The 14,698-nt window shown below is 31.4% G+C and overlaps 1 protein-coding gene across 2 annotated transcripts in view; it reads right to left on the bottom strand.

Moving 5' to 3' along the window:
- CWC27 (CWC27 spliceosome associated cyclophilin) overlaps positions 1 to 14,698 on the bottom strand; it is a 286,067-nt gene that overhangs the window by 245,948 nt on the left and 25,421 nt on the right. For both annotated transcript variants that reach the window (XR_004233770.1, XM_012541061.3), the window contains exons 4-8: positions 10,729 to 10,872; positions 8,831 to 8,929; positions 7,624 to 7,727; positions 5,656 to 5,725; positions 263 to 342 (exon numbers count right to left, since the gene is read on the bottom strand). Coding sequence is in view for 1 of the 2 variants with exons in the window: in XM_012541061.3 (XP_012396515.2) it covers positions 263 to 342; positions 5,656 to 5,725; positions 7,624 to 7,727; positions 8,831 to 8,929; positions 10,729 to 10,872 (497 nt within the window). In the remaining variant the exon portion in view is untranslated. The remainder of the gene's footprint in view (positions 1 to 262; positions 343 to 5,655; positions 5,726 to 7,623; positions 7,728 to 8,830; positions 8,930 to 10,728; positions 10,873 to 14,698) is intronic.

Raw genomic sequence — 14,698 nt, 5'->3', positions numbered from 1 at the left:
AAACTTATTTTTTTTAATTCAATAGAAATAACAACACAGGGAGAGAGTTTAGAAGTTTCTCTCCATTCTGAAAATGAAACACAAGTTTGATGAACTGTCATATTTGCTGAGAAGTGGAAAAAAGTACATTTAAAATTTCATGCACTTAAGAGAAAAAGGAATTAAAATACTTTCAACAACAATATCCCATCTACCTCCATCCCCAAAATATCTAACACCAAAATACCCATGAACTTGAGATTGCACTAATGTGATAACTAACCTTTCAACAACTGGAACTGAACTGAGATGTGGATCATCCTTGAGCAAATCATGACTACTTTTGCTTTTTCCCTTCATGCTCTAAAAAATAACATTAAAAAATATTTTATTATGAATAGAGAGGCAGAGTTCACCACCGAAAGTATACCATAGCATGGTACTAATAATGATGGACTTGTTATCCAAAGAGACCTGATTTCATACTAGTTCTGCCACTTACTTAGGTGGATGACCTTAAACATCTCTGGGATAACTCTTCTGGCTTTAAAAGCTATTTACAATCTAGCTCTAATCGTTTCCAGTTTCATTACAGACTGTTCCCCTTCCTACATTCTATGATGTAGGCAAATTGGCCTCTTCAGTATTCTTCTTTAAAGTTAATTTTTCTTAAATAAATATAACAGAGTCTATAAATGCAAATGAATGCTGTCCTTTCTAACAACTTCTTTGGATATAAAATAGTTTAAACTTGAATTCTCACTCCTTTGTAGCAATCTTCTGCCTCTACATTATCAATTCTTTTTAAAGATGCTCTGGCTAGCACCAGCCCTTAAGTCAGGAGGACGTGAGTTCAAATCTGGATTCAGACACTTAACACTTCCTAGCTGTGTGACTCTAGGCAAGTCACTTAATCCCAGATGCCTCAGCCAAAAAATTAAAAAAAAAAAATTAGCTCTGGCCAACACACTTAATACTGTACTGAAGCAGTACCCATTAGGGAAATACTTTCCTGTTTCTTGGGATTTCTGAAAGCACCTGCAACCCCAAAACATCAACCCAGAGTTAGGAAGATGTATGCTGATTCTAGAGTTTCCCTTGCCTCACAACTCTGGAAGCATTCTCAAAACTGTGCCAGAAAAATGATTCTTCCCTCTAATCAGCAGAAACAAGAATGATGAAATCCAGTCAATGGTTCCTATCTTCACTCTTTTTTCCCAGAGCACAATGCTGGGGAAATTTTAACCCAGAATTTAATCTCATTCTCCATCCTCAGAAATCCCACTAAGAATGGCTGGAAGGAAGGAATAGAAGACAGAAAAGGAGGTGACACAGTCTTCAATATTTTGTTTAAATATTTATTGGTATTTCTAAATTATCTGAGCTTGCATGATTTTGTCTAAGATGGGCACAATGTTCATTAGGAAAGTTTTGGCAATTTTGGTAATTAACTGAGAATAATCCAAAGCAACCCACTAGACTGATTTTGAACACAGAAAAAGATAAATGAATAAAGAGATAAGTCAGTAGTAGAAAAGGGTAGCAGTTAATATAGTTGTCTAAATATACAATGCTCGGTATATATTAGGTACTTAATAAATACCAGATAAGTGATATTAATTTTACAAGTGGAATTTAAATTCTTTGTGAGGATAAATACTGGGTGTTTTATTGAGTTAATAAACAAAATAAATAAATAAAAACTTTGCAATAAACTTTATTTTATAATTATTTGAAAAATAAGATATTTCTTAACACTTAAAAAAAATTTCTTTAGTACATGTACCCTCTACACTAATACATCTATATCAATTACCACCTTTTTATGCTTTCATAAGTGATCTTAACATACTTAGATCATTGGATCATACATTTGGTCCTGGACAAAACCTTACTGATCATAAAGCCCAACTTCTTCTGAAGTCCTTCTGAAGTTCAGAATAGCTTCCTCTGTATAAGATATCGACTCCTGTCAGTAAAACCAATCTAATATCCTATTATTCAAGAACTTCTTTTTTGTTCATAAGGCTATTGTAAAAAACACTGCTGAATACTTTATGAAGTCAAGTATATGTTTATTGCATTCCTTTAATGTATTTCTTTAGAAAGACTATTTTTTTTTTTTACAAAATAAAGGAAATGAAGTTGGTTTGACAAATTAAAATGTCTTAGAATGTCAGTTTTCTCACTTGTAAAATGATGAGGTAGTTTGAAATGATCTTAAAAGTCCCTTAAGCTCAAATTACAAAAATGCCGTGAGATAATAAAGAAGAAATGAGTAAAGAATGGGGGGAAAAAAAAAAAAAACAACAGGAAACCCAAAGGAAAAGGAAAGCAAACCATGATTTGTCAGAATCAAATGAAGTATTCTCTAAAACAAAATACTGACTATCCTTATTATATTTCTTATTTTTTAATATGGGAAAGTCTAGTTCAAGCTTCACTAATTATTACTTTGTGATCAGTCTGACAGTCTGTGGGCAGAGGTTTACTATTGGATCACTGATGAAAAAGATGAACTTAAGTAAAAGAAAGAAAGAAATTAATCTCAAGCTGGTCTGAAATATCCCTTTATGTCCAAACTATAAAGTCTTAACGTCAGCAAAGAATTTTAGATGAGACTAATTTAAAAAAAAAAAAACATTTTTAACCAATTCTAAACATTAAGTAATTATTTATTACAAATCCACTTTATGAAAACACTGGGAAATACAAAGACAAAAGTGATTCATTAAAGCTAACAGTTTTGTCTAGATAGTTTTACCATAGCTACTTGAAAAAGAATATTGCTGAATTTCTTTAAAAAATTTTTTTTTAAATTAATGTCTTTAAAAAAATGTTTTTAAGACTTTTTACAAATCTAGGCAGAACTTCTCTCCAATTAGTAATCATATACTGTACACATAAACACATACCTATATATATATATATATATATATACCCACACAAATCCACATTTCTATAGTGGCCACACTCTGACAAAAATATATACTATTTTATTAATTCTTCCCATCATCCACCTTTTAAGAAAATATTTTACCTAAGAATATCTTTCCTTTTCCTACACCACATACTTTCTAGTTGCTATCTCTTGCTTTCAATTAAATTTCTATTAGTTGTAGGTACTATAAAGTTGAAATGATTAATAATAATGCTTTCCTTTGAACAGTGCCTTTTCAATAGTATTCATGGTATTGAAATGTTACATATGATAACATGATGAGTGGTCATTCAAATCATTTGCTAGAAAAAAACTGGTTTTTAATGTTTAGTGAGGAAGAACAATTATATTCAATCTTTCAATAAATTATAGTGGTTTTTCAAATTTTTAAAAAAGAGAATAATGTTCTAAAGTTTGAAAGTAACATGTCATATGTAGTAGCACCCTTATCCCCTTTTAAGCTTGGTTGGGACAAATTGCTTTTGTAGCACACTGTGTACAATTTTCAGTAGATTCTAAGTTTATTATTTTTTCCCCTATTTCATAGAAAAACAACCAAGAGCAGCAGGAAAAAGGAAATAAATTCCATTTCCAAAATACATGCAAAGTAAAAAGAATAAGGGGTAATTTTTTTAGGGAGGTCACTTCTGAAAAATAATTGCCTCTAAATTTTTTATATTAAAAAATATTTTAAATGAATGAAATTAACTCATACTTGAAATTACTAAATTTCAAATTTATGATTTAAGCTTACAGAAATAGATTTTTAAAAACACCAACAAATTAGTACATTTGCCAATTACTAGATTAGTAAAAATTCCTGTCCACCTTATATTATTATGTCTTAATATTTCAAAGGATCAAAGATCTCATTACAAATACAAAGGTGAAGATTAAACCCACACTTTCTCATTCAGTGGGACACTAATGAAGTTCTCTTCCACAGAATGTCTATCAAAAAACATGGCCTTTTAAATTTTCATGGGGACTAGTACAAGCATTCAACTTATAAATCTATTACCTTGTCCAAGATCGATATACTGATAGACTAATTCATATCACAGTCTGAGACATAAGCTTTGATTGGAAGGTCAGTTTCTTTTAAGTGGCCAAGGATTTTCCTAAAGAAATTCAGCATTATTCAAGAACTTCATGAAGTGAGTATCTAGGAATACTCACTTCCTTACAATCAAGGAAGAAAGAACAAGAGACAAGGACAGAACCCTAGAGAACATCCATACTCAGGGGATGGTAATGAGCACAATATCATTGATGATCAGGAGTATACGAAAGCAGATGAGATTATTAAGAGGGAGAAGAGGCCAGAAAAAAATCCTCAGGGATACCCAGAATTAAGGAATTAAGAGATTAAGTGGTGATAGGAAGGAGAACCAGAAAAGAACAGTGTCATAAGATGACAAAAATACACAGGAGAAGGTGGTTAAAAGCAGGAAATTGCAGGAAAATCAAGAAGAATAAAGATTAAGGAAAGCTCACTGAATTTAGCCATAAAGCACTAGCTGATGATCTTTGAGAGAATAATTTCAGAACTGGAAGCAAGATCTCAAAAGATAATTTTAAAATAGAGAATAAGGAAGCAGAAGCTGCTAGTGAAGATTTTGAGGAGTTTAACAGATAATGAGAAATGAATTTAGAGTTCAAATCAAAGCTTCACCACTAATGGCCTTATGTGATTCTGGCCAAGGCACATACTTAAACCTCAATTTTCTCATCTGTAAAATGATGAGGTTGGAATAGGTAACTCTCCAAGTTTGTTTCCAGGTTGAAACCTAAGATCTTCCAAACAATGAAAACAAATGAAAAGAGAGAACAACAACACAATAGACTCAAGGGAAAATTCTTTAAAGGATTGGGAAATCTGAGTACAGATAATACAAGTAAATAGAGACAGAAAAATGAGAAAGATAGGAAAGGATTCATTAATAAAGAGTCCTGCTTCTCAAAAGAGAGACAGTAGGACCAATTAGATTGAGAGGATAAGGAGAGGTTAAGCATTGGCAAGAAGAGTCACATTTTCCTAAGCCTACAACAAAGGAGAAGACAATTAGGAAAGAAGCTTTAAGAAGAGCAGAAGAGAAGAGAAATGATGTGGAACTTCTCAGCAAAGTAGGGGCAAGATTATCTGCTGGGCGAGAAGTGGAACATGCTGACAAATATGGATGATACCTTTGATGGTAAAAAGGAGAAATGATAAATGGTACTCATAAAAAATTTAAATATTAGTACCAATTATTATTTTAAATATAGATGGAATTTTAAATTAGTAAGACTGGGTTAAGAGACAAAATCAAGGTAGACATTTTCTAGAAACTTCCTAAAAGTTCAAAAGTTCATAAAGAAAGGCTCTGCCACATGTTCACTGAGAGAACATCCAAATACACAAGATACAAATGTTCTGTGCTGTGACTGATAAAAGAAAAAACAATCAAGCAAAGGAACAAATCATTGCCATTTTAAATTAGCTGAAGTTAAAGAATTTGAAATATATTTAAAATGTTACTTTAGTATTTTATAGTTTCTATTACAAAAATACTAGGATAATGCAAGAGTAGAATGCAGAAATCTTATGAAAACAAATCAATATTATCTATCCAAAAAGTCTAACTTTAAGAAATTCCATTAGATAGAAAAGAAAAAAGAAAAGTAATACTATTTTACAAAAGGTACCAAAAGAAATCTTATGAATCAAAAGAAAAAACAAATTGCAATTTCACCTGACTAACTCGGTTTACTTCTTCTTCTTCCTCTTCAGCTTCTTCTCCAAATGAAAGTAAACTAAAATTTCTAGTGAAAGAAAAATATTCATATAACAGTATTTAAAAGTATTTTCATTTCCAAAAAACATGCCTAAATTTTCAAAAACAAATGAGTACGTGCTTTTTGACAAAAATAAGTTATGCCTTATTTTGATGAAATATTCTATTATTTGAATTTGCTTTACTAAGTACTTCTAAATAAATAAATAAATAAAAGACTTTTGCCACAGAGGACAGATATTCTCAAGCAGACAGTTCAATTTGCAAAAATAAAACCAAATTTTACCCAAAAATCTACATATTCAGATATTTTGACATAATCATCTCTCCAAGAGAGTTAACAATCTCTGAATTTGTCAATGATTAGTTATATAATTGAAATTACTGAAAATCTTGCAAACGTGTGCTCTAAAAACCCTGAAAGGATAAAACAAAGCATCATCTACCAAAATAATCTGCAATATCTTGTTTTACTCATTAATATCTGCTATGCAAAAATTATATGCTAACAACTATGCCATGAAAAAATGGTGATATTGAAGGAAATTGGGCAAATTGTCATACTCTTCTTAATTCCTCAACTTAAAATTAGAGGTAATTAAATTTAATGGAATAAACACTGGAAAAATTAAAAGAAATAGATTTTATTATTAACTTTGCCTCTTACTGGTCTTCTAACTAGAAACAACTCAGTTTACTCTAGCCCCCAGTTCACTCATTTGTGAAATGAAAGGGCTGAATTCACTCAGTTTCATAAACCTGTGGTCTCCAACCTCTGAAGAAATTTCTGGACAGAGTTCAGGAGTACTATGAACTCGGATGGGAAAAAAATTACATCCTTATTTCACTCTAATTGGTTTTCTTTGCAATAGTATGTACTATGTGCTTTTAAAAACAAGAATCTGAGACAAGATTCATAGACTTCATCAGAGTTCCAAAGAGGTCCACAACACAAAACATGGTTATGAATCCCTGGATTAGATAATCTCTAAGGTCCTTTCTAAGGTTGATGCTTTGTAATTCAAAACTCAAGTTAAAGTGTCAAATTATCATTCTTTTAACTCAACTTATTTTATTCAAGTATTTGAGAAAAAAGATTTAAAGTAGGGAAATGGAGAAGGCTTGACAGATCATCAGCATTAGGAGGGAATGCTTTCATAAGATTTAGATCTAATGAAAGCATCGATTCTCTAATTTACATATTGACTGAATGACTGAGTCTGGGTCTGTAATTTCCCTGGTATAGAGAAGCTCTCAGTAACAAAAAGTCCTCTCCCAGCTGCAGCTTGGCAACTATTAAGCAACATATAATCTAAGGGAGTTAGTTGCCTTTGGCAATGAGAAATAAAGTGCGTTGTCCCAATCTGGATCTGAATCCAGTTCTTTCTGGCTTTAAAGTTGGTCTTTCATCTCCTACCTTAGAAAGCTTCTCTTATTTATTGTAAGGAAAAAATACTTAGAAAAATTGAAAAATCAATCCAACGGTTAATGATGGTGACATTTCATACAAATAACACTAACTAGAATGAAGCAAAGAAATAAAATTAAATTCCAAAGGAGGTAAAAAATGGCCTTGCATTAGGGGTCATCTTTATAATTTGATCTTTATTAATGTGTTTCAGCACTATGTAAGAAATTTTGAAACTGATTAAAAACAAAAATTGTTTTCAATCAACTGCCTGAATCCTTTTACATACAACTTGTCATAAGCCATAAATTTTTAACACCTACTTACTAAAGCAAATTTTAAGAACATCTATTAGGCAACTTCATAAATTTGGGTTTTAACTACAAATTTGAATGCATTAAAAAAAATTCCATAATTTAGGCTTTCAAATTCTTTTAATGTCTTCCAACAACTATAGCATATTAAGAAAGTTGATGAATCAGTGCTACTTTTCACATTTGAGCAAATCCTTATATTACTTTGTGCCTTTAGTTGTTAATTTCTTTACTTCATCTTCTGATTTGTCCTTCTTTGGCTTCTTATTGTCTCTTGGTATGATGTCATCAAAAGGATTAAATAAAACCTAGGAAAAGTAATATTTAAAACATTATTTAATTATTTAAAACTATTTCCATATAACAACTTTATTTAATAATTTGTTTTTTCTTAGTGTAATTATTTTCATTATCCAGCAATGTGTCATATCTCTTTAAATCACTTAGTTCACTTTTATGTAGACTCACGAATAATTAGAGCAATGACAGCAGTAATCTGAGTAGGATTGAACAAAATAAGTTGATCTAGACTTCTCACATATTTCATACTTTCCATAGGTCACATAAAAGTATTTGTGTGGATTTCTTTTGCTTGTCTATACTTATTTGTTATAAAGTTTTTCTTTTTTCTTTCCCCATTCTTTCTCTCAGTTAATAGGATAAATGTGTATCAGTAGGAAAGCAGTTAGCAATAGTGATTCAAAAAAAGAAAGAGAACCATTGAAACATTTCTTTAAATGAACAGAACAGAAACAAGTTCAAAAGGAAGCACAAATTAGGACAGTTTTTAAACCAATGTGTAGAATTTATTATATTTTTCTAAAGCAAATTGCATAAGACAGAGATTTATTATTTCACACACAATCCTCATTTTGTGTTCTGCTGTGTATATGTTGCTACATGTAAACAAGATGTGGTAAACCCAATATCTTTGAAGAACTTAAGATGAGTATTACACAGAGGATAGTGGTGAGGCACACAGTAAGTGTGAGAAAGATGTAACCAATGTAGAAAGGAGTAAAAAGAAAATATTATGGAAAATTACAACAGGAAGAGAAAAATGGGCTGATCATGTGACAAGAACATGGAATGACAAGTGAACAGCCAGAATGCTCTATTGGTATCCCCATGATGAGACAAGAAAGTGACAAAAGTCTCCACCACACCAGGCAGGCTGACCCCCAAAAGAAAATTGTTAGGAAAACATGGAAAAACTAACCCAGTTGTCAAGCTCATATTTGTATGTGTATGTATGCATACACCCACACCCATACCCACACCCACACCCACACCCACACACACCCCCACACACCACACACACATATATCTATTACTTCAACCAAAGTTTTCCAAGAATTGATAATAATTTATTCAAGCTCCAAGCCTCACCAAGAATATCCTGAATACCCACCTCAGAACTTCTTATTTTATGTGGATTAAGTGGCCTTTCTTCTTCATTAATGTCTACTTCTGTCAATCTTAGCATATTGTATACTGTGTCTCCTGTTACCTATCAAATAAAAATGTTTAAGAGTTTAATATACTTAATAATGAATAAGGTTTTTTTTAAATTTTAAATAAAAGGATACATTTAATATTAAAACACTGAAATATATGCATATCTAATATTTCCTCAAAAGAAGAAATATATAAAATGGAATAATTTAATAAGCCTTAGAGGAAAGTGAGTTACTAAAGCTTAGTTTTCATTAGCAATAGAAATGATGTCTTCAACATGACCTTCTTCTAACTAACTCAGAGAAGCAAAGACATGTCAGACATTTCCTTCTTTCCTACCCAAACAGCACTTATTGTAAATCTAACTTCCCCACTATACTCCCATACTAGGTACCTCCTACTTCACTTCCTTGGCTTTCTTTTGTGCATTGTTCTCTCACTCCCCCATTAGACTACAAAAACCTTGAGAACAGAAACTGTCCTTATTTCAATTTATATCCTGCTGTTTAACCTAGTACCTGACACATAGTAGGCACTTAATAAATGACTGTCAGAGCATTTTTCAAAACTTGCCAAAAAACTTATGCTTAAGTATCTGAGAAGAATCTGTCCCACAAAGTAGATTTAGAGAACTCAGTTTATAAAAGTAAATACAAGATATTCAAGTATATAACACTGGCCTCATGTTTATCCCTAAAATCCCAAATATTCCAACAGGATTAATAAGTCATTGGTATTTTAAAAAAGAAAGAAAAAAATCCCAAAGCTATAATGCTATGTCCTTCTTCAGTATAATGGTCAAAGCAAGAGATTTGCTTATTTTTCTCCCAGCAATACTGATTAGGACTAATAACTTTAAATATCCATGCTCTTCAGTTTTAAAAAAAATTCACATTTATCTTGCGTTTCTAATTTAAATTCTAATTGTGTTTATATGGTTTTCCTCCACCAGGATGATAAATTCAAACTTTAATAAAAGGATGGGTAAATGGAAAATTAACCAGCAGAGGGAGCTATAGACTTATGGATCTAAAATGCTAGGTTTACTCTTTTGCTTTAATTTCTTGCAGTAAAAGAGCAGGATAATTCAGAGACTATATTCAAATAAAGGTTTACTGAAAACTCAGTCAAAGAATATATACATTAATAAATGCCAAATTAAAAAAAAAGTTGGAGCAGAATCCAAACATGTTTAAAAGAACATCTCAAAAAATTTAAATAAATTCCTTCCATTTTAAACAGTAATAATGCTATGAGTAAAATTAATTATAAATAGTCAAATTCTATTAAGTACCTATTATGTACCAGGCAGTATGCTAAATGCTGGGGATACAAAAAGAGACAAAAGATAATCCAGTTTTCCAGGAGCATATAATCTAATAATGGAGACAATAAATATGTACAAAAACTCATGTATAAGGATAAATAAGGGAAAAAAATTAACATGGTGAAAACACTAGAATTAAAAAAGGGTTAGGAGAGGCATCCTGAAGAAATTGGGATTTTAGTTGAGACTATAATTTCATTATTAAAAATTCATGTAGAAAAATAGATTAAATTATATCATAAATAGTATATAACTACAATTGTTTTTAAAAAAAATTTGAAGCCCAAATCTTTTAGAAGCAAAAGTTCTGATCACCTGTCAATTTCACTGGCTACAATGAAATTTCTGTTTAGCCAAATGCATTGAACAGCCGTTAGAATTCATACAGGATTTGACCATTTGATAAACACTGGGGGAAAAAAGATGAATAAAAGAAAACAACAACCAATTTACAAATGTTGAGAAACCAAAAATTTTATTAAGAAACAAAAGTGAATCTTAGAAATTGAGAACTGAACACTAACCTTTCCAAAAATGGTATGTTTATTGTTAAGTTCATCTGCACGACCCAAGGTAAAGAAAAACTGACTGCCATTATCATGCGGTCCAGCATTTGCCATGGCAACCAGTCCCCTCCGATTAAAACGCAATCGTGAGTGAAATTCATCCTGTAGAAAAAAAAAAAAAGGTTAAGTGTGTAAGCTCAGTTGAGTCGATGTTCACTTGATTGTAAGACTCCTACACATATTTTCTTTTCATCCTGTATCATAAAAAAAAAAAAGCTTAAGTGTGTAAGCTCAGTTTAGTCAATGTTTACTTAATAGGCAGGAAACTACACATTTTATTTTCTATTCAAAATTTTTCTTTCTTTATTTCTTTTTTATATTGAACTGATTTTCAAATTTAACAAAAGTCTGAATTTACTCATCATTAGTAACAATATATCTTGGAAAGATAGGAAGGGACCAGGATAATTTTAAATACCAAATGGAGATTTTATATTTGTAATTTATGAGGAGTCACTGGAATTTACAGATTTAGGGGCAGGGATAGTAGATAAGTGACATGATGAGACCTATATTTTAGGAGGATCACTTTGACAGCTGAGTAGCCATAAATTTAAATAGGAAGAGACTTGGGGCAGGGAGACTAATCAGAAGGTTATTCCTATAATACAGGAAGAAAATGATAACGGCCTGAACTAGTGTGTTGGCTGGATGAGTAGACAGAAGAAGATATATCTGAGAAATGTTTGTCAACAGATAGGAAATGTGGTATATATGTGAATCAGAGTAAGGAATCTAGAATGACTCTGAATTTGCAAGCCTCAGTGACTCAGGAGACGATATCCTTGATAGTGACAGGAAAGTTTTTGGGAAAGATACTGAGTTCTCTTTTGGATGTCCCAGTTCAGGATGTTAATATGGAATTAAAATTTGGATGAAAGATACCAGCTGGATGGATAGTTCTGTAAGTCATCATCATAGAGATAATGAAAATGATGGGAACTTATGAGATCACCAAATGAGAGAGGGTAGGAGAGAGAAAAGTAGAAAGTCAGGAAACTGAGAAGTGGCTGGACAAGTGAAAAGAAAACTAGGAGAAAGCAGTGTCATGAAAATCTAGAGAAGAAAAAGTATCAAAAGGGATCAACAGGTTCAAGTACTGCAAATGAGGATTGAAAATGGATCATTACATTTGGTGATAAGAAAACACTGATAATTTTGGAGAAGGCAATATCCCAGCTTCTGGGATAAGATTTTATTATTTAAAGAAAATTGCTGGCAAAACTGGAAATTAGTAAGGAAGAAACTAGGCACTAACCCATACCTAACGTTCTTTATCAAGATAAGGTTGAAATGAGTCCATGATTTAGACACAAAGAGTGAAACTAAAAGGAAATCAGAAGAACAAAGGATAGTATACCTCTCAAATCTGTGGAGAAAGATGACATTTGTGGCCAAAGAAGAGCTAGAGTACATTATGAAAACTATTTCTTGTCATATGAAAAAATGTTATAAATCACTAGTGATCAGAGAAATACAAATTAAGACAACTCTGAGATACTACTACATACTTTTCAGATTGGCTAAAATGACAGGAATGTTGATATGAGAAAACAAACTATAAAGGGTTTGGAGTAAAAGAAGAGGAATTAAAAACACAACATAACTTTTTCAAGGAGTTTAGGAAAGAAGAGAAAGAAAGATATAGCAAGATACCAAATAGGGATGTTCAGATCAAGTAAGGTTTTTTAAGAGCAGAAAAGTCATGGGTATGCTTGTGGGAAGAAGGAAAGGAGTCATTAGTTAAGAAGAGATTGAAAATTGGAGGAAGAATAGAGACAAGATGGCGGAACTAATGTGCTGTAGAATATGAGAGGGGATAGTATCAACGATCCATGCAAAGGAGTTTGCCAAGCAAGAAGGATCTTACCTTTTAGAATCAGTCCTCTCACTAACAAATACATACTTGGGTCAATATAATTTTAGGGAACCTAATCAATATCACCATGTAATATACTTAGGATGCTATAGATTTGTGGAGAGTGCATGGGTATCTGAATATATTTATCAAATACTTCTGTCATCCAAGTAAGTACAACATTTGTTTTCACCCAATCCCATTCCAACTCCATTATTCTTTGGGAACCCAAAAAACTGCCTTTCCTTCTTGTCTCCTCCATTTATAGTAGCAAATGAGTATTGGCTTATTTTTTTAAATGCACGTATAGCATCTCTTTAAACATTTCTATACATGTGGTATGATCTCATCTGCCAATATTCAAGATGGGCCAGTTTGTCTAAAAATGAATCTTTTTTCTATATATAAGGTATTACAGATTTTATTTATTTCATTAACCTAAAAATTTATAGGCAATTCACTCAAATTCAATTGAACAAAAGCGTTAAATGGTATACACAAAAAAAGTGTTAAGTAGTACAAAATCCAGAAGGGGCTATAAAGACAAAAACAAAAAAGCCCCTTACGGAATTTACCTTTTTTTTTTTTCCTGGGGGCAAGGATAGAGGCTGAGATTCATTAATAGCAAGTATTTCTTCAAAGGAAAATTCTTTTAAAAAAATTAAATAATTCTCAATCCATCTCAAAAATTTTCAATTCCATAGCTGTTTGAAATACATCAAATATCACACAAGCTATTATCATTTCTATCGTGTGACAAAATAAAGCCATCTGTAAGTAGTAAACTAAAAATTCAAATATGATACCTATCAGATTTGTCATGTTGATCTGATGTGTTACACTAATTCATGCCAGAAAAACAAAGGAATATTCCCTTTTGTAAACATATTCTAAAAACATGAAACCTCTCATTATTTATAAATGTTTCAGAGAAGTGTGAAGCTTTGTTGTTTCTATTCCATATTTTTAAGATCATTACTAGAAATTATGGCAAAATTTAAAATTTTTAAAAGATCTAAAAAGTAAATGTGTAACAGCATAAGAAAGGAAACTGTACTTGAGAACACTAATAATGTTCCTCACCTTTCTACAGTTCTTTGCCCAATATTAATAATAGCTACCTTGATATAACATTTCGCATATTATCTTTTTTCATCTTCACATTATCCTCTTAGGCAGGTAGTAAAAGTATAATACTTGTATAACCTTGTTTTACAGACAGAGTGAGAATAAGTGCTCTTTAGAAAGTCATTTGGCTTGTGAAGACTGGAGGTCCTTAAGGCCCTATTTCAATTATTGATCTACACTGAGTTTAAAAAAAAAAAAAAAAGGATCCTTCCTCATTCAAAGGAGAACTATGGGAATACAGAACAAATTAAACTTTTAATTGACTCATACATTCTCATTACCATAAATATAAGTTTTTACCATCAATTCTTTTTTCTTCTAAATTTATGCTAATAGCTTAAAAAAAAATCACTAGTCTAGTCTTGATCATTTTTTCCCCTTTCAGATCCAAGTTTGGGAATTTTATTCCTGTCATAGGCTTTATTTTTCTTATTAAACTTTTTTTTTGACATGTATTCTGTGCTATGGTACAATGTTGCTCAAAATTAGCAGTGTAGAATATATGCACTTTACAGCTTAAATAAAACTGTTGAAAAAAAATTCCCTAATGTCCCAAAACCTTTCTATTTTTCTTTATTCAGAGAGATCAAACGAAGCCAGATTTCACTGCAATTGATATTCTTCATTTTTGAATGATACATTCATCATTTTCTATTGTCATCTTGTACACCTGTATTATCTAACTTCAAAGAATCAAATAATTTGCCTCTGCTAAGAATAGAAAAGCTTTGCCAGTTTAAGTGTTGCCATTTATGAAATTCTGAGTAAATGGCTGCTCTTTGTCTAGCCTACCTTACATCATTAATTGGTTCAAAGAAAACATTTTGGTGAACAAAAAGTTACAAGGTAATAGTTAATTCCATAGCAACAATATTACAAATAGAATATTTGTTTCCCCAGTAGCCTAAGAATCATTATAAAAGCTAAAATTGGCTTGTATCT

Source organism: Sarcophilus harrisii, chromosome 1, assembly GCF_902635505.1.
Source record: "Sarcophilus harrisii chromosome 1, mSarHar1.11, whole genome shotgun sequence".
In the NCBI taxonomy this organism is placed as follows: Eukaryota; Metazoa; Chordata; class Mammalia; order Dasyuromorphia; family Dasyuridae; genus Sarcophilus; species Sarcophilus harrisii.
Note: the sequence above shows the minus strand (reverse complement) of the source record. Positions and strands in the feature narration are given on the sequence as shown.